At 47.2% G+C, this 18476-nt stretch overlaps 1 protein-coding gene across 1 annotated transcript in view; it reads right to left on the reverse strand.

Annotated features, from left to right (window-relative positions):
- Positions 1-1972: 1972 nt before the first annotated feature.
- The window catches only part of cfap20dc (CFAP20 domain containing), a 158434-nt gene continuing 141930 nt past the window's right edge, over positions 1973-18476 (reverse strand). Inside the window, exons 15-16 of the mRNA XM_033037345.1 lie at positions 5770-5879; positions 1973-3346 (exon numbers count right to left, since the gene is read on the reverse strand). Coding sequence (XP_032893236.1) covers positions 3234-3346; positions 5770-5879 — 223 coding nt within the window. The 3' untranslated portion in view covers positions 1973-3233. The remainder of the gene's footprint in view (positions 3347-5769; positions 5880-18476) is intronic.

The following is an 18476-nucleotide window of genomic DNA, read 5'->3' on the forward strand; positions in this document are numbered from 1 at the left end:
CAGGTAACGTGTGTGTGTAACGTGGATCAGCGGGTCAGGTAACGTGTGTGTGTAACGTGGATCAGCGGGTCAGGTAACGTGTGTGTGTGTAACGTGGATCAGCGGGTCAGGTAACGTGTGTGTGTAACGTGGATCAGCTGGTCAGGTAACGTGTGTGTGTAACGTGGATCAGCTGGTCAGGTAACGTGTGTGTGTAACGTGGATCAGCTGGTCAGGTAACGTGTGTGTGTAACGTGGATCAGCTGGTCAGGTAACGTGTGTGTGCAACGTGGATCAGCGGGTCAGGTAACATCTGTGTGTAACGTGGATCAGCGGGTCAGGTAACGTGTGTGTGTAACGTGGATCAGCGGGTCAGGTAACGTCTGTGTGTAACGTGGATCAGCGGGTCAGGTAACGTCTGTGTGTAACGTGGATCAGCGGGTCAGGTAACGTGTGTGTGCAGCGTGGATCAGCGGGTCAGGTAACGTCTGTGTGTAACGTGGATCAGCGGGTCAGGTAACGTCTGTGTGTAACGTGGATCAGCGGGTCAGGTAACGTGTGTGTGTAACGTGGATCAGCGGGTCAGGTAACGTCTGTGTGTAACGTGGATCAGCGGGTCAGGTAACGTGTGTGTGTAACGTGGATCAGCGGGTCAGGTAACGTGTGTGTGTAACGTGGATCAGCGGGTCAGGTAACTTCTGTGTGTAACGTGGATCAGCGGGTCAGGTAACGTCTGTGTGTAACGTGGATCAGCGGGTCAGGTAACGTGTGTGTGTAACGTGGATCAGCGGGTCAGGTAACGTGTGTGTGTAACGTGGATCAGCGGGTCAGGTAACATCTGTGTGTAACGTGGATCAGCGGGTCAGGTAACGTCTGTGTGTAACGTGGATCAGCGGGTCAGGTAACGTGTGTGTGTAACGTGGATCAGCGGGTCAGGTAACGTGTGTGTGTAACGTGGATCAGCGGGTCAGGTAACGTGTGTGTGTAACGTGGATCAGCGGGTCAGGTAACGTCTGTGTGCAACGTGGATCAGCGGGTCAGGTAACGTGTGTGTGTAACGTGGATCAGCGGGTCAGGTAACGTGTGTGTGTAACGTGGATCAGCGGGTCAGGTAACGTGTGTGTGTAACGTGGATCAGCGGGTCAGGTAACGTCTGTGTGTGCAACGTGGATCAGCGGGTCAGGTAACGTGTGTGTGTAACGTGGATCAGCGGGTCAGGTAACGTGTGTGTGTAACGTGGATCAGCGGGTCAGGTAACGTCTGTGTGTAACGTGGATCAGCGGGTCAGGTAACGTGTGTGTGTAACGTGGATCAGCGGGTCAGGTAACGTCTGTGTGCAACGTGGATCAGCGGGTCAGGTAACGTGTGTGTGTAACGTGGATCAGCGGGTCAGGTAACGTGTGTGTGTAACGTGGATCAGCGGGTCAGGTAACGTGTGTGTGTAACGTGGATCAGCGGGTCAGGTAACGTCTGTGTGTGCAACGTGGATCAGCGGGTCAGGTAACGTGTGTGTGTAACGTGGATCAGCGGGTCAGGTAACGTGTGTGTGTAACGTGGATCAGCGGGTCAGGTAACGTGTGTGTGCAGCGTGGATCAGCGGGTCAGGTAACGTGTGTGTGCAGCGTGGATCAGCGGGTCAGGTAACGTGTGTGTGTAACGTGGATGGGTGACGTTTGCTTGCTTCACATGTTGTTTTTGCCGTAACGCTGGGCAGAGAAGCAGAAGCATTGCTACCCCACAGGCTTGACCTTGGTGACCAGCACAAGTTCTGGGGGTCCGCTGAGAATCTTAGAGTCCACTGTGGGTCCTTCTCTACGCCTCCCCTTTAGTCTTCAGCAGCCTGGTCAGAAATCCTTAAAAGTATCTCTGGAGCCAATTCCCAAATCTGGAAGTCAACTTTTTTTGCAGTTCCATTCTCGTGGCGCCTGGGGAATTGAGTCTAGATTGAGTTTACACCCCCCGTCTTCATATTGTGTTTAAAGTATCTCTGGAGACCATTCCCAAATCGGGAAGTCAACTTTCCTGCAGTTCCATTCTTGACTTTCCCAGAGAAGTCGGATGGAGTTGACACCTCTTCTCCGTGATGTGTTTGAACGCTTGGCTCGGCTTTACCGCCGGCCTAGCTTCTCCCCGCCTGCCCTGGCGACCGTTTCTGGGCAATTCACTGGTTTCTGCCGCGCGCTCGCTGGGAAGATGCGGAGGAAGCCGCGGCGATGGAACTGGCAAAGGACCTTCCCAACATCGCTGAGTGCCTCCACTGACTCGCTGTGGCTGCCTGAATCAGGGGTGGAAGATCAGCACGTTATCCTACACTCGTTCATCATGGAGGGGAATTAGCACTACGTCGCTTTTTAAAACACCACTTCTAATAATGAGGAGTTACGAAAAACATTTTACTTTACATGTGATTATCTGGAAGACAATGCCTTTTGTTCAGTTGGAGTTTTGCTGCCTGAAAGATTCCCCTTTATAAAGAGCTGTCGAATAGATACCGCAGAGTCAACAAAAAGTTGTGCTGAAATATTGATGCTCGGACCACAAATGTTTAAGGCACCCTCCCTCAAATGTATCTTGCAACGATCAGGTTGACGGCTTCAATGGAAGCACAAAGTCTCGTTATGGCAGGAGGGGTGTGAAATGTGGGCTTATACATTTGCCCAGACTTTTCACTCTTGTCGGCACCGCCAACCACACGGTGGACAGGTCAACACATTGTGCGCTCTGCCTCTGGGAGTGACCAGTCCATGGAGTGACCGAGAGGGACAAGTACAACACGCTGACGTGGCCCCGTGTCTTTTAACAACCGACGCCGAAGTTGGAAGCAAAAGCAAACGGTCATATTTGTTCCTGCCGACAATGTCCGTGTTCAATGTGACAATTTGAACAATGGTTGCGAAGCATAATCTTGTACGCGCTGATTATTTTTTCAATGAGAATTCCAAATAAGGCATGGCTGGAACTGAGCAGCGAAGCGTGAGGAATAACACGAACAATGAAAATATATAACCGCGGAATCTGTCCAGCTGCAAGGTTTGGTGACTGAAGAAGGACAAAGTGCTTTCTATTGATGCTGAAGTATCGCTGCTGTTCTCTCAACTTGTGTATCTTGCAGCCAGCCGCCTTCTGCCTGTTGTGGTTCCTGTGCTGTGATCACTGCCAGGACTTACTTTGAAACAAAAAATGCTCCCGGGATCCAAGTAACATCCAAGCGGTTGCCGGGCGACGGTGAATCTTCAAAGGCCTTCATTGTCAAATCATGCCAGCTCGTAGTATTTCCCAGTTTTCGGATCAAAGTAACAATTCAAACAAGGATCGTATAACAAATCCAACACTTCATCCTGGTCTTCCATCACATTCCCCGCGTCATCTGTTAACCACAACACAAAGGTTTATTTCGTGAGGCATGTATAATCCCTTATGTTCTTTGTGTATAATAAAGTCAGAAGGAATAGGAGTAGAATTAAGCCACTCGGCCCATCAAGTCTACCCCGCCATTCAATCATGGCTGATCTATCTCTCCCTCCTACCCCATTCTCCTGCCTTTAGGAGTTTAGAAGGATGAGAGGGGATCTTATTGAAACATATAAGATTATTAAGGGTTTGGACACGCTAGAGGCAGGAAACATGTTCCCGATGTTGGGGGAGTCCAGAACCAGGAGACACAGTTTAAGAATAAGGGGTAAGCCATTTAGAACGGAGGTGAGGAAAAACTTTTTCACACGGAGAGTTGTGAGTGTGTGGAATTCTCTGCCTCAGAGGGCGGTGGAGGCTGGTTCTCTGGATGCTTTCAAGAGAGAGTTAGATAGAGCTCTTAGGGATAGCGGAGTTAAGGGATATGGGGAAAAGGCAGGAACGGGGGACTGATTGGGGATGATCAGCCATGATCACAGTGAATGGCGGTGCTGGCTCGAAGGGCCGAATGGCCTACTCCTGCACTTATTGTCTATTGTCTTCACCGCATAACCTCTGACACCCGTGCTAATGAAGAATCTATTTATCTCTGCCTACCTCTGTATAATGTGGAGCTATTGAGAACATGGAAGAGTACAGCACAAGAAACAGGCTCTTTGGCCCACAATGACTGTGCCGAACATGATGCCAAGAACAAAGATAGACACAAAAAGCTAGAGTAACTCAGCGGGTCGGGCAGAATCTCTGGAGAAAATGGGTAGGTGACGTTTCGGGTCGAGACCTTTCTTGATGCGAAGACCAACTCTTCTCTGCCTGCACCATTGTACCTGCCTGCACTGCCACCCCCGGCCAGGGCTGTCTTAACAGCATTATGGGCCCCCGGGCAAAGCAGTGCACTGGGGCCCCTACACTTGCAGTTTCTTTATGCCGAATCAAATATGCCGTCATGCACTTGCGATGTTCTTCTTCGTTTTCATGTTATACAATAACTTTCTACAATACATAGATTAGCACGGGGGCCCTATGCTGGTGGGGCCCCGGGCAACTACCCAGTGTGCCCGTGCGTTAAGGCAGCCCTGCCCCAGCAACACGTTCCAGGCACCCACCTGTGTAACAATATCTTCCTTAAACTTTGCCCCTCTCGCCTTAAAAGTTGTGCCCCTACAGTATTTGAATTTTCCATCCTGGGAAAAAGGTTCTGACTGTCTACCCTATCGACACCTGTCATAATTTTATATTCTTCTAGAAGGTCTCACGGTGACCTTAGGCATTCCAGAGAAAACAATCTAAGTCTGTTAACCTCTCCCTGTAGCTAACTCCAGAGTATACAAGGCCAGCTGAGAGAATGGAGCGGCTGGGCTTGTACACTCTGGAGTTTAGAAGGATGAGAGGGCATCTTATTGGAACAAATAAGATTATTAAGGACTCGGACACACTAGAGGCAGGAAACATGTTCCCGATGTTGGGGCAGTCCAGAACCAGGGGCCACAGTTTAAGAATAAGGGGTAAGCCATTTCGCAAAAACACTTACCAGCAACTGAAGGAGACTGTAGTCATTAGCAATAATTATGTTTGCAACTAATTAGTTTATGCATCCGATGTACAAGGGGCGACAAGACAGACACCATTGTGTGCAGCTGCCGAGAAGTGTGTTCAGCTCTGGCTGGGCAACTTCTAATCTTTTGAGTGGACTCGACAAGAAGAAGAAGTAAAGGGCCTGTCCCACTGTACGAGGTAATTCACGAGATCTCCCGAGTTTTCTCCTGACTCGAACTCGGAGAATGTCCGAAGCGGGTCCGTAGGAGTTCGTGGATGGATGTCTTGTAGCGGCCCGTACGAGTAAAAAAGTCAATACAATTTTCATCACGAGTAATTTTTCACTCGTGGACATTTTTCACAGTGTTGAAAAAACCTCACGAGTTTACCGGATTTCCCGAGCGCCTACCGTTACCCGTACGAGCCGCCACGGGACATCCACGAACACCTACGGACCCGCTACGGGCATTCTCCGAGTTCGAATCAGGGGAAAACTCGGGAGAAGTCTTGAATTACCTCGTACAGCGGGACAGGGGGCTTAAGGATGACAAAGGTTACAGGGGAAAAGGCAGGAGAATGGGGTTGAGAGAGAAAAATATAGATCGAGTGGCGGAGCAGACTCGATGGGCTGAATGGCCTAATTCTGCTCCTCCGTCTTATGGCCTAATGTAACAGGTTTAAAAATGATTGCTTGCACACACACAGTCTGCAGTGGTTTATATAATTAACACCCATCTATTGGAAATGATTTTACATCCTGACATACTCTGTTCCATTGATGTATGGTTTATGACCTTTCGTTCCATTAAATCACTGAACACAATAATGAAGCCACTTCCATACTTGTTAAATCCTGAAGAGCAGATGGTTGTCTTGGTGAAATTATATTTTTTTGATCTTTCATCTGTTCACTGGGCAGAATGATGGGTGGACTGAAAATATCACCCCAGTCACTGTAAAACACCAGCAAAAGGATTAGTTCAGAACACAAGCTAAACAAAAGATTAGTTTAGTTTACTTCAGAGACACAGCGTGGAAACGGGCCATTCGGCCCACCGAGTCCAGGCCAACCACCCTGCACACTAGCAATATACTACACACTAGGTGTTTAAGAAAGAACTGCAGATGCTGGAAGAATCAAAGGTCGACAAAAATGCTGGAGAAACTCAGCGGGTGAGGCAGCATCTATGGAGCGAAGGAATAGGTGACGTTTCGGGTCGAGACCCCGAAGGATTAGGTGACGTTTCGGGTCGAGACCCGGAAGGGTCTCGACCCGAAACGTCACCTATTCCTTCGCTCCGTAGATGCTGCCTCACCCGCTGAGTTTCTCCAGCATTTTCATCTATTACACACTAGGGACAGTTTGCAATTTACAGAAGCCAATTAACCGACAAGCCTGCACGTGTTTGACGTGTGGGAGCTGAGCTCAAGAAGCAATGGAGACATCCTCGAGCAGCACTGCCATTCAATGTGATCATGGCTGATCATCCCCAATCAGTTCCCCGTTCCTGCCTTCTCCCCATATCCCCTGACTCCGCAATTTTTAAGAGCCCTATCTAGCTCTCTCTTGAAAGCATCCAGAGAACCTGCCTCCACCGCCCTCTGAGGCAGAGAATTCCACAGACTCACAACTCTCTGTGTGAAAAAGTGTTTCCTTGTCTCCGTTCTAAATGGCTTACCCCTTATTCTTAAACTGTGGCCCCTGGTTCTGGACTCCCCCAACATTGGGAACATGTTTCCTGCCTCTAGTGTGTCCAAGCCCTTAACAATCGTATATGTTTCAATGAGATCCCCTCTCATCCTTCGAAACAGTGCCTTGACGGTCGGCTGCAGGAGGCGCCCCCGGGACACAAAGATGGAGAGGGGAGGGGAGGAGAGGGACGCCGGTTCACGGGCCGATCCGGTCAAGGGCCACGGAGGAAGGCCCTGCAGGAACCTGGGGCTCGCCTGGATCGGGAACCACTCCATTCACCTCATTGGAGACCCTCAGACTATCTTTGATCGGACTTTACCTTGCACTAAATGTTATTCCTTTATCATGTAAATGGTACTGTATTGTCTTTCTGCTGACTGGTTAGCACGCAACAAAATCTTTTCACTGTACCTCGAAACAACATGACATTAAACTGAATTGAATTACATTTAGGTCGGCACGGTGGCGCAGCGGTAGAGTTGCTGCCTCACAGCGCCAGAGACCCGGGTTCAATCCTGCCTACGGGTGCTGTCTGTACTGAGTTTGTACATTCTCCCTGTGACCTGTGTGGGTTTTCTCCAGGTGCTCCGGCTTCCTCCCACACTCCAAAGACGTACAGGTTTTGTGGGCTAATTCCTAAACCAGGGGCCACAGTTTAAGAATAAGGAGTAAGCCATTTAGAACGGAGACGAGGAAACACTTTTTCTCACAGAGAGTGGTGAGTCTGTGGAATTCTCTGCCTCAGAGGGCGGTGGAGGCGGGTTCTCTGGATGCTTTCAAGAGAGAGCTAAATAGGACTCTTAAAGATAACGGAGTCAGGGGATATGGGGAGAAGGCAGGAACGGGGTACTGATTGGGGATGATCAGCCATGATCACATTGAATGGCGGTGCTGATCGAAGGGCCGAATGGCCTACTCCAGCACCTATTGTCTATTGTCTATTGTCTAATTGGCTCGGTATAATTGTAAATTTTCCATAGTGCGTGCAGGATAGTGTTAGTGTGCGGGGATCGCTGGTCGGTGCAGACTCGCTGGGCCGAATGGCCTGTTTCCATGCTGTAGCTCCAAAGAAAACACATACCACTCAACCATGTTAATTGTCTAAACAATAATCACTCACTCTAATATTGCAGACCACGCTTCCTTAATAGCCTAATTTCTGACTCTGAAAGTTGGAACATGTTAAACAGATGGTACTTTTTCAATACGACTTTAAGCCTCAGCTGTGAGGTCAATCACCCTACGCGTTACATTAACCCCCAGCTGAAATCCATTAAATATAAATCTGAAAGGTACATTTGTGCCACAATATTATTAGGAAAACAACCATATGTAGAGAAAGTGACAGAAGAGTCAGTCAAGTTGTTAGACATTTCACTGTTTCTTTTTTCCAATCTATTCCCTCGTACAATTTATTAACACACCATTTCAGGTATTGCTTTCGAGGCACCATTCATCTCCTGACTCGTGCTTGTTTGTGGGCGAGATTGGTACACGTACAGAGCAGAAGTTCACAAAAACAAAATCTTACGTCAGCAACCAACAAACTTTATGTGTAGGAAGCAACTGCAGATGCCGGATCACACCGACACAAAACGCTGGAGGAACTCAGCGGGTCAGGCAGCATCTATGGAGACGTTTCAGGTTTAAAGAAGGGTCTCGACCTGAAATTTCAGATTCAAGTAAACCCTCCTTTCTCCCTCCTTCCCCTCCCCTCCCCAGCTCTCCCACAGCCTACTGTCTCCGCCTCTTCCTTTCTTCTTCCCCCACACCTCCACATCAGTCTGAAGAAGGGTCTCGACCCAAAACGTCACCTTTTCCTTCGCTCCATAGATGCTGCCTCACCCACTGAGTTTCTCCAGCATTTTTGTCTACCTTAGATTTTTCCAGCATCTGCAGTTCTTTCTTAAACACAACGTCTAGACCGGAAACGTCACCTTTTCCTTTCCTCCTGAGATGCTGCCTGTCCCGCTGAGTTACTCCAGCAATCTGTGTCTACCTACTATTAAACGTTACCTGGTTTATGTCTGATGACTGTGGTTCATCAGTAATGTATATTATACGTTGAAAATCACCGCTAACCAAACACTAGCAGCAAATGAGGACACAAAATACTGGAGTACTGGAGAGTGTTGGAAATTTTTTTACACAATTCTTGTTTTGTATGTATTTTCCATTCTGAATAAAGTTCATTTTTTAAAAAGTGCCTTTTAATTGTTGTTACAGTACCTGCCTTAAGTGCCTTAGCTTAATATACCCACCAACCTGTTTAGTTTAGAGATACAGCGTGGAAACAGGCCCTTCGGCCCACTGAGTCTGTACTGACCAGCAATACCCGCATACTAACACTATCCTACACACATTTACCAAAGCCAATTTGCCTACAAACCTGTACGTCTTTGGCGTGTGGGAAGAAACTGGAGCACCTGGAGAAAACCCACGCGGGTCACGGCGAGAATATGCAAACTCCAAAAAGAAAGCACCCGTAGTCAGGATCGAACCCGGGTCTCTGGCGCAGTGACTCTACCGCTGCGCCACCGTGCCGCCCGAGTGAAGCATTATTCTCAAGATAGACATCTTCGGTGTAAACCAGCATTCGCATTTCCTGGCCCTGTCCCACTGTACGAGCTAATTCAAGAGCTCTCCCGAGTTTAAAAAAAAATCAAACTCGTGGTAAGCACGTAGAATGAACGTAGCGGGTACGTCGGAGATCGGGACGTCTCTTAGCGTCTCGTAACGCCAACGGCAGGTACTCGGGAAACGCGGTAAGCTCGTGAAGACTCGTGAAGATTTTTCAAAATGTTGAAAAATGTCCATGAGATCCCCGAGTACCGACGAGCGGCTATTACCGTAATTACCGTAGGGGAAACTCGGGAGAACTCTTGAATTAGCTTGTACAGTGGGACAGGCCCTTTAGCACTATTCTAAGGCTGATGCCCATTTCCCCGGCAGTTAGCTGGCTGCTTATTCACTAATACGACACATAAGCCCCACAGTGTAGTGAAGGACTTGAAAGCTAGCCTGTGACTGCTCATTAGACAGATCTTATTTGTCGTTACTCCACCGCATGGGACTAAAGGTGAAGGTGTACTTAACACGGTTTTATCCAAGGAATTTCAATTTTATAAATTGCAATTCAGATGAGAGCCGCGTTTATATAATGAAATCTGACCTTCATCCAAACCCACGAAACACATACTGAGCCTCCTCCTCCCCCCCCCCTCCCCGCTGCTGAAGCCTTTTACACTTTGCCAGGGATACAACAAGTGCACAAATATAATGGCCAGGCTGCAGGACGACTCATTTAATCATGAGATTGATCGGTGTCTATGATATTAGCTGTGCTTTCAGGGCAGGCACTCTTATCTCTCAGCCAGAAGGTTGTGTGTTTAATTCTCACTCCAGAGCTTTGAGCAGAAGCATCTTGGCTGCAAACACACAAAGTGCTGGAGGAACTCAGCGGGTCATTCAGCATCTGGGCTGGGTATGGACTGGTGGTAGATGCTATCTCTTTGTTCTCCAATATCTTATTATCCTGTTTCTTACTGTAAGCAGATTTATTTGTCTTTGCATGTGTAAACCAACATCTGCAGTTCCCTCCTACACATAGATAAATGCTGGTCTCGGCATCATGCCCAGCACTGACATTATGGGCCGAAGGGCCTGTTCTTGTGCTGGGCGGCTCCCTGTTCTATATATCTCCTAATAGTTTTTAATTTCTGCTTGGATGAAGCTTTATTCAGAGTGGTCAATATATATAGAGGATATATTTTGTGCTCGTTCTAGCTAGGGCGAAATGTTTCAACTTCCTCACTGCTCAGCTGCGGAGGTTTGTAATTATATTCCGTCTTTATCTTGGTCTAGTGTTTCAATTGTGTTTTACTTTCTGTTCCAAACATGTCCTCCTGCTTTCTTGTTTATGATGTTAACGCAATCTCACAGATACAAGGATTAAAGATCAAGGTAAACTGGTGATTGAGATTCTGGATCAAACATGGTTGTAATTTGTGATACTTGCTTCATTGATTCATTTCAGTAACACTATGATTTTGTTTGTGGTTTAAATGCCTTGCTATGATCGTTACTAATCTTCACCAAGTAATTATTAGTTTAAGAAGGAACTGCAGATGCTGGAAAATCGAAGGTAGACAAAAATGCTGGAGAAACTCAGCGGGTGAGGCAGCATCTATGGAGCGAAGGAAATAGGTGACGTTTCGGGTCTCCCGAAACGTCGCCTATTTCCTTCGCTCCATAGATGCTGCCTCACCCGTTGAGTTTCTCCAGCATTTTTGTCTACCAAGTAATTATTAGTGGTATATACAGCTCTCATTACCCAGCTTTCTACATTTTCTGTGCTAAATTTGAGAAGGGCAGTGTTGAAATTAAGAGAAATTGTTGCCCTTGAGCGAAGCGAAGATTGGCGGAGGAAGATCCTCTTTCCCACATCTTACCATCCTTCAATTCCGTTATGTTCAGCTTTATCATTAGGGTGTCACGGTGGCGCAGCGGTAGAGTTGCTGCCTCACAGCGATTGAGACCAGGGTTCGATCCTGACGATGGGCGCTGTCTGTACGGAGTTTGCACGTTCTCCCCGTCACCGCGTGGGTTTTTCTCCGGGTGCTCCGGTTTCCTCCCACACTCCAAAGAGGTCCCACTTTGTAGGTTAATTGGCTTTGGTATAAATTGCAAATTGCCCCTCGTGGGTAGTGTATGGGATGAACACTGGTCGGCGCAGATGCGGTGGGCTGAAGAGCCTGTTTCTGCACTGTATCTCTAAAGTCTAAAGCAGAGGTGGGGAACCTGAGGCCTTAAGGCTGCATGCTGCCTTCTAGGCCATTAAGTGCGGCCTTTTGGAATTAATCTAAATTTTGTAGAACAAATCCTTTTATTTTTACTAACATGTTTAAGTCCAGAACAAGGGGCCACACTTTAAGAGTAAGGAGTAAGCCATTTAGAACGGAGACGATGAAACACTTTTTCTCACGGAGAGTGGTGAGTCTGTGGAATTCTCTGCCTCAGAGGGCGGTGGAGGCAGGTTCTCTGGATACTTTCAAGAGAGAGCTAGATAGGGCTCTTAAGGATAGCGGAGTCAGGGGATATGGGGAGAAGGCAGGAACGGGGTACTGATTGGGGATGATCAGCCATGATCACATTGAATGGCGGTGCTGGCTCGAAGGGCCGAATGGCCGAATGGCCTCCTCCTGCACCTATTGTCTATTGTTTTTGTTTGTCTTTTATTATTTTTATTTTAATCTTAAAAGGAACGCATTTAAAATTCCAAAGAGTAAAAGAAGATTCAACAAAATAATCCTCCCCGACTGACGGCCACAATTAAAACATTAGTGTCTGAGGACTATTTTAACAAAATAATGTACATTTTGAAGTATATCTAATTGGAGTTTCTTGGATGCGGCCTTATTAGATTACAGCTAACTTAATGCGGCATTCCAACATGAAAAGGTTCCCCACCCCTGGTCTAAAGTCTATTGTCACATCTATTGAGATTATGCATGTTATCAAATCAGATCAAATAATACCATACATAAATGCAATCAAGCCCAACTCAATCACAATAGGTAGAGCAAAGGGGAAGATACAGAGTGCAGAATATAGTTCTCAGCATTGAATAGTAGGTGAATCGAGGACCAGAGGATATAGGTTTAAGGTGAAGGAGAAAGGATTTAATAGGAATCTGAGGGGTATCTTTTTCACACAGAGGGTGGGTGTATGGAACACGCTGCCAGAGGAGGGACCCCTTCCACCTCCATCCCCCCTTCCTCATGAATCAAGAGAGAGTCAGAAGTGTGTTATTGTCTTATGAGGTAGTTGAGGCTGGGACTATCCCATCATTTAAGAATCAGTTAGACAGGTACAATGATAGGACAGGTTTAGAGGGATATGGACCAAAAGCAGGCAGGTGGGACTAGTGTAGATGGGGCATGTTGGCCAGTGTGGGCAAGTTGGGCTGAAGGGCCTGTTTCCACACTGTATCACTCGTTGACTCTATACACACCGTAACTGTCTCATACCCACCTCAAGGAAAAGGGGAGAACACTCAAGCAAAATGGGAACATTTGAAAAATATCAAAAATATATTTGACTCTCAAAAAATTCCCCAAACTCTGAAACACCAGACAGAAAGCCACGAATTAAGTGAAGCATCTGAGGCCGAGCGATCACACAAATCTTCAGCGCCAACATCCTAGCGAAAATGATAAAAGTTAAAGAGCCCAGGAGAAATCTTCCTTTGAAGTAACTTCGACTAAACTGATAACAACGATTCTATACACATCAGTAAGCCGTTCCTTTGGTCCATTTTAATTCATCTTTGACAGATGTTCTGCGAACAACTCAAAAATGAGGATCTAAGTTGTTTGAGACTTCATTGTATTCTTTTGAATTCCTGAGAAAAGGCATTACGGCAGGCTTTATACATTTAGAACCATTGATTTTATACGTGGCCTGTTTGAATCACCTCTCGTGCTACAAACTAGAAGGCGATATGCCCCAGTCATTTGCTCAGTTTGATCATTTACAAATCTATGATTATTATGCAAACACTTTTTTGTGCAAAACTGCAAAGTATTCTTCATAAACATGTTTACAATTTTTTAACATGTAGTTTAGTTTAGTTTAGAGATACAGTGTGGAAACAGGCCCTTCGGCCCACCGGGTCCGCGCTGACCAGCGATCCCTGCACATTGACACTATCCTACACACACTAGGGACAGTTTTTACTTATGTACCAGGCCAATTAACCTACAAACCTGCACGTCTTTGGAGTGTGGGAGGAAACCGGAGATCCCGGAGAAAACCCACGCAGGTCACAGGGAGAACGTACAAACTCCGTACAGACAGCGCCCATAGTAGTTGGGATCAGTGCCCAGTCCATCACCGGCTTTGACCTCCCCATCATCGAAGGGATCAATCGACGTCGCAGCCTCAAAAAGGCAGCCAACATCATCAAAGACCCACACCATCCTGGCCACACACTCATCTCACCATTGTCATCGGGAAGAAGGTACAGGAGCCTGAGAACTGTAACATCCAGGTTCAGGAACAGCTTCTTCCCTACAGCCATTAGGCAATTGAACGCAACAACAAATAAGCTCTGAACTGCAACAGCCTAATATTATTATTGCACTATATTTGTTTATTTATTGATTATGTGTGCATGTGAACACAGTGTGCACACACTCAACATTTTATTTCTTCCCCCGTTATGTTTACATATTCTGTTGTGCTGCAGCAATCATTGGGCCTGTCCCACTTATGCAACTTTTTCGTCGACTGCTGGCACCCGTCATAGCTCGCCGAAAATGTTCAACATGTTGAAAATCCAGCGGCGACCAGAAAGACGCTACGACTCTCTGGGCGACTGAGGAGACGACTCACGGCCGTACAGGCGACACCCTGGCGACATGTCGCGAGGTCGTGAGTAGTCACCCAAAGAGCAGTACCTTGTTCTGGTCGCCGCTGGATTTTCAACATGTTGAACATTTTCGGAGACCTGCTGCGACTATGACGGGTGCCGGCAGTTGCCGAAAAAAAATAACGTAAGTGGGACAGGCCCATAAGAATTTCATTGTCCTATCTGGGACATATGACAATAAGACACACTTGACTCTAGTCCCGTGTCTCTGGTGCTGTAAGGCAGCAACTCTACTGCTGTACTACCGGGCTGCCCGATGTAATAGACAGGGGAAGAGGTTACATTTTATTTTTTTTATATGAGGGCAGGGAACTAGGAAAAATATTAATCTCGCATTTGTATTTGTCGCAGAATTTTAATGTGAGTCCAGGTTTGACACAGCAGTAACATCTAGTTTGACCTTTCATTAATGTAGTGTAACAAGCAAGCCTGGCACTTACAAATACTGCTGCCTGCCTCTCTTTTAACATCCTCCTAACACTTACCCTAAGTGCCGATGAGTCAGTAGCTTTTCTTCACTACGTTTTCTTTCACCCCAATAAGGCGCGAGGGGGCGGCACGGTGGCGCAGTGGTAGAGTTGCTGCCTCACAGCGCCAGAGACCTGGGCTCGATCCTGACTACGGGTGCTTTCTGTTTGGAGTTTGCACATTCTCGCCGTGACCCGCGTGGGTTTTCTCCAGGTGCTCCAGTTTCTTCCCACACTCCAGAGACGTACAGGTTTGTAGGCAAATTGGCTTTGGTAAATGTGTGTAGGATAGTGTTAGTATGCGGGGATTGCTGGTCAGTACAGACTCAGTGGGCCGAAGGGCCTGTTTCCGCGCTGTATCTCTAAACTAAACTAAACAGAGGTTGGTGGGTATATTAAGCTAAGGCACTTAAGGCAGGTACTGTAACAACAATTAAAAGACACGGTGGCGCAGTGGTAGAGTTGCCGCCTCACAGCGCCGGAGACCCGGGCTCGATCTTGACTACGGATGCTGTCTGTACGGAGTTTGTACGTTCTCCCCGTGACCGCGTGGGTTTTCACCGGGTGCTACGGTTTCCTCCCCACACTGTGAAGACGTGCAGGTGTGTAGGTTAACTGGCATCGGTAAGTTGTAAAATTCTCCCTTGTGTGTGGGATAGTGCTAGTGTACGGGGTGATCGCTGGTCAGCGCGGACCCGGTGGGCCCAGGGGCCTATTTCCGCGCTGTATATCTGAAAGTCTAAAAATAAGTCAAGTCTTTTCAATACAAATGTAGACCCTCAGAAACAGACTGAGGGGAGGGTCATTCAGGCCCTTGTGCCTACTAGGTGTTTGGCAAAATCACAGCTGATCTTCACCTCAATGCCACTGAGGGGCCAACAGTTTATTCCCTACTTTCTCATTATCCAAAAAAAACAATGATCCCTGCCTCGAATATACGCCATGACTGAGACTACGCAGTCGTCTTGGATAGAAATCCTGTATCTTCATCTTAGTCAATAGTACTGTATTGTCACGTACCTAGATACAGTGGCATTCTCTGTTTTGCATGCAAACCAGCAAAATAATACCACACATCATCCCAACCATGTATAAATAAATTGTCCTCCGTGGCTGATCTGTTTCTTTAGGGTTGTTGCCCCCTGAATGAATAGGTTTACTGGCCAAGTATTCACATACAAGGAATTTGCCTTGGTGCTCTGCCCGCAAGTGACAACATGACATACAATGACATGGTTGAACAAAGGGGAAACTTCAGTGTTGCCTCTGACTGTTCCACATAAATGCAAGTGATTGGTATTTAAATATCCAGGCTATTAGGAGAAACAGGCCACTCAGGTCCTGCAGGAGTTGCTATTTGGATTCCCAGACTACACCTGTATATAGATTTATTCTTGGATCTCACACCACTACCATGCAGATCATACACAATAGACAATAGATAATAGGTGCAGGAGTAGGCCATTCGGCCCTTCGAGCCAGCAGCGGCATTCATTGTGATCATGGCCGATCATCCCCAATCAGTACCCCGTTCCTGCCTTCTCCCCATATCCCCTGACTCCGCTATTTTTAAGAGCCCTATCTAGCTCTCTCTTGAAAGTATCCAGAGAACCTGGCCTCCACCGCCCTCAGAGGCAGAGAATTCCACAGACTCACAACTCTCTGTGAGAAAAAGTGTTTCCTCATCTCTGTTCTAAATGACTTACCCCTTATTCTTAAACTGTGGCCCCTGGTTCTGGACTTCCCCAACATCGGGAACATGTTTCCTGCCTCTAGCCTGTCCAAACCCTTAACAATCTTATATGTTTCAATGAGATTCCCTCTCATCCTTCTAAACTCCAGAGTGTACAAGCCCAGCCGCTCCATTCTCTCAGCATATGACAGTCCCGCCATCCCGGGAATTGTGGGTTACAGTTTACTCATTCCAGCTTTTTGGGGCTTGGGAATGGTTAGGATCAGCCTTCATGCGGCAGCTGGTTCTAGGATAAAAACGTTTTAGACAACGATTGCAAGAGGGCTCCCGACCTGAAACCTCACCTGCCCATTTCCCTCCACAGAGGCTGCCTGACCCACTGAGTTATGTTTTGCTCAAGTACGTTGTCCCATTTGATGAATGTGGAGTTTCGAGGATTTCATGAACGAGCCGGCGAAACTCATTTTATTTGGATCAGAGTTTGTGAATTCAAAGCTAATAATAGAAATAGTGATTGCACATTGCAAGTTCACAAGTTATAGGAGCAGAATTAGGCCATTCAGCCCATCGAGTCCACTGCCGTTCAATCATGGCTGATCTCTGCCTCCTAATCCCATTTTCCTGCCTTCTCCCCGTAACCCTTGACACCCGATCTAATCAGGAATCTGTCTATCTCTGCCTGAAAAATATCCACTAACTTGGCCTCCACCGCCCTCTGTGGCAATGAGTTCCACAGCCGAACTACCCTCTGACTGAAGAAGTTCCTCTTCACCTCCTTTCAAAAAGAGCGCCCTTTAATTCTGAGGCTGTGACCCCTTAATTCTGAGGCTATGCATGAATAATGTGCATGTTAGCATGTGTAAGAAAGAACTGCAGATGCTGGTTTAAATCGAAGGTGGACACAAAATGCTGGAGTAACTCAGCGGGTGAGGCAGCATCTCTGGAGAGAAGGAGTGGGCGACGTTTCGGGTCGAGACCCTTCTCCAGAGATGCTGCCTCACCCAGCATCTTATCTCCAGAGGTGCTGCCTCACCCGCTGAGTTACTCCAGCATTTTGTGTCTGTCTTGCATGTTAGAATGGTACAACCCGGCAGATCCACAAAAATTCTGATCCATATTTCTCCCTTAAGGGCCTGTCTCACTTCACGACCTAATTCACGACTTTTGCCGAGTTTGCCCTTGACTCATACCCGCAGCATGGTCGTCACGAGGTCGTTGGAGGCCATAGGTAGATCGTAGGAGGTCGTAGGTAGGGCGTAACAGGTCGTGATGCTAGTCGTAGGTACTCGTGGCATCAAGTAGGTCGGGGCGTTTTTTCAACATGATGAAAAATGTCCACGAGTAAAAAAGATCGTGAATTAGGTGGTGAAAGTGGGACAGGCCCTTTATTTCTTCAAACACTTCTCTAAAGGCGAGGGAAATAGTGTTCTGTTTCTCTTGCGACACCATACTCAATCATACATAGCCCCAGGATATTTGATTCAAATAGCATCCCATATAGATGATGCCCACTTAATTTATTTGCTTGGATCTGCAGATGCGACATCATGGGCCCATTACTGCAATTTTCTTTCTGCTGAAGCTATCATTATATTTTAACATTACCCTCAGCATAATTTTCTTGTATAATTTGATTGATTGCAATCCATTTCCCATTTGCAATGTAGCAGAACTCGCAAGCAACGTCCTCGTGAGTTGTGTGAACTTTGGAGGAATTTTGAGAATGCAGAACTTCAGATGCCAAGTGTTTCCAGTGTCTGAGTTTGAGTTCAGCTGATTGTCACGTGTAGCGCGGTACAGTGAAATGCTTTTGTTGCGTGCTATCCAGTCAGCGGAAAGACAATACATGATTACCATCGAGCCATTTACAGTGTACAGATACATGATAAAAAAATAGCATTTAGTGCAAGGTAAAGCCAGCAAATTCTGATCAAGGATAGTCCGAGGGTCACCAATGAGGTAGATAGTAGTTCAGCACCGCTCTCTGGTTGTGGTGGGATGGTTCAGTTGCCTGATAACTTGGGAAGAAACGCTCGCTGAATCTGAAGGTGTGCGTTTTCATACTACTATACCGTTTGCCATATGGGAGAGGGTCCCAGGCACTCACCGCCCTCCGTGTAAAAAAAACGCGCACCGCACATCTCCTTTAAACGTTGCCCCTCTTACGTTAAACATCGGGCGACCACGATTGGCGCAGCGGTAGAGTCGTTGCCTTACAACGCATGCAGCGCCGGAGACCCGGGTTCGATCCCGACTACGGGTGCT

This window comes from Amblyraja radiata, chromosome 18 (genome assembly GCF_010909765.2).
Source record: "Amblyraja radiata isolate CabotCenter1 chromosome 18, sAmbRad1.1.pri, whole genome shotgun sequence".
NCBI classification, from domain to species: Eukaryota; Metazoa; Chordata; class Chondrichthyes; order Rajiformes; family Rajidae; genus Amblyraja; species Amblyraja radiata.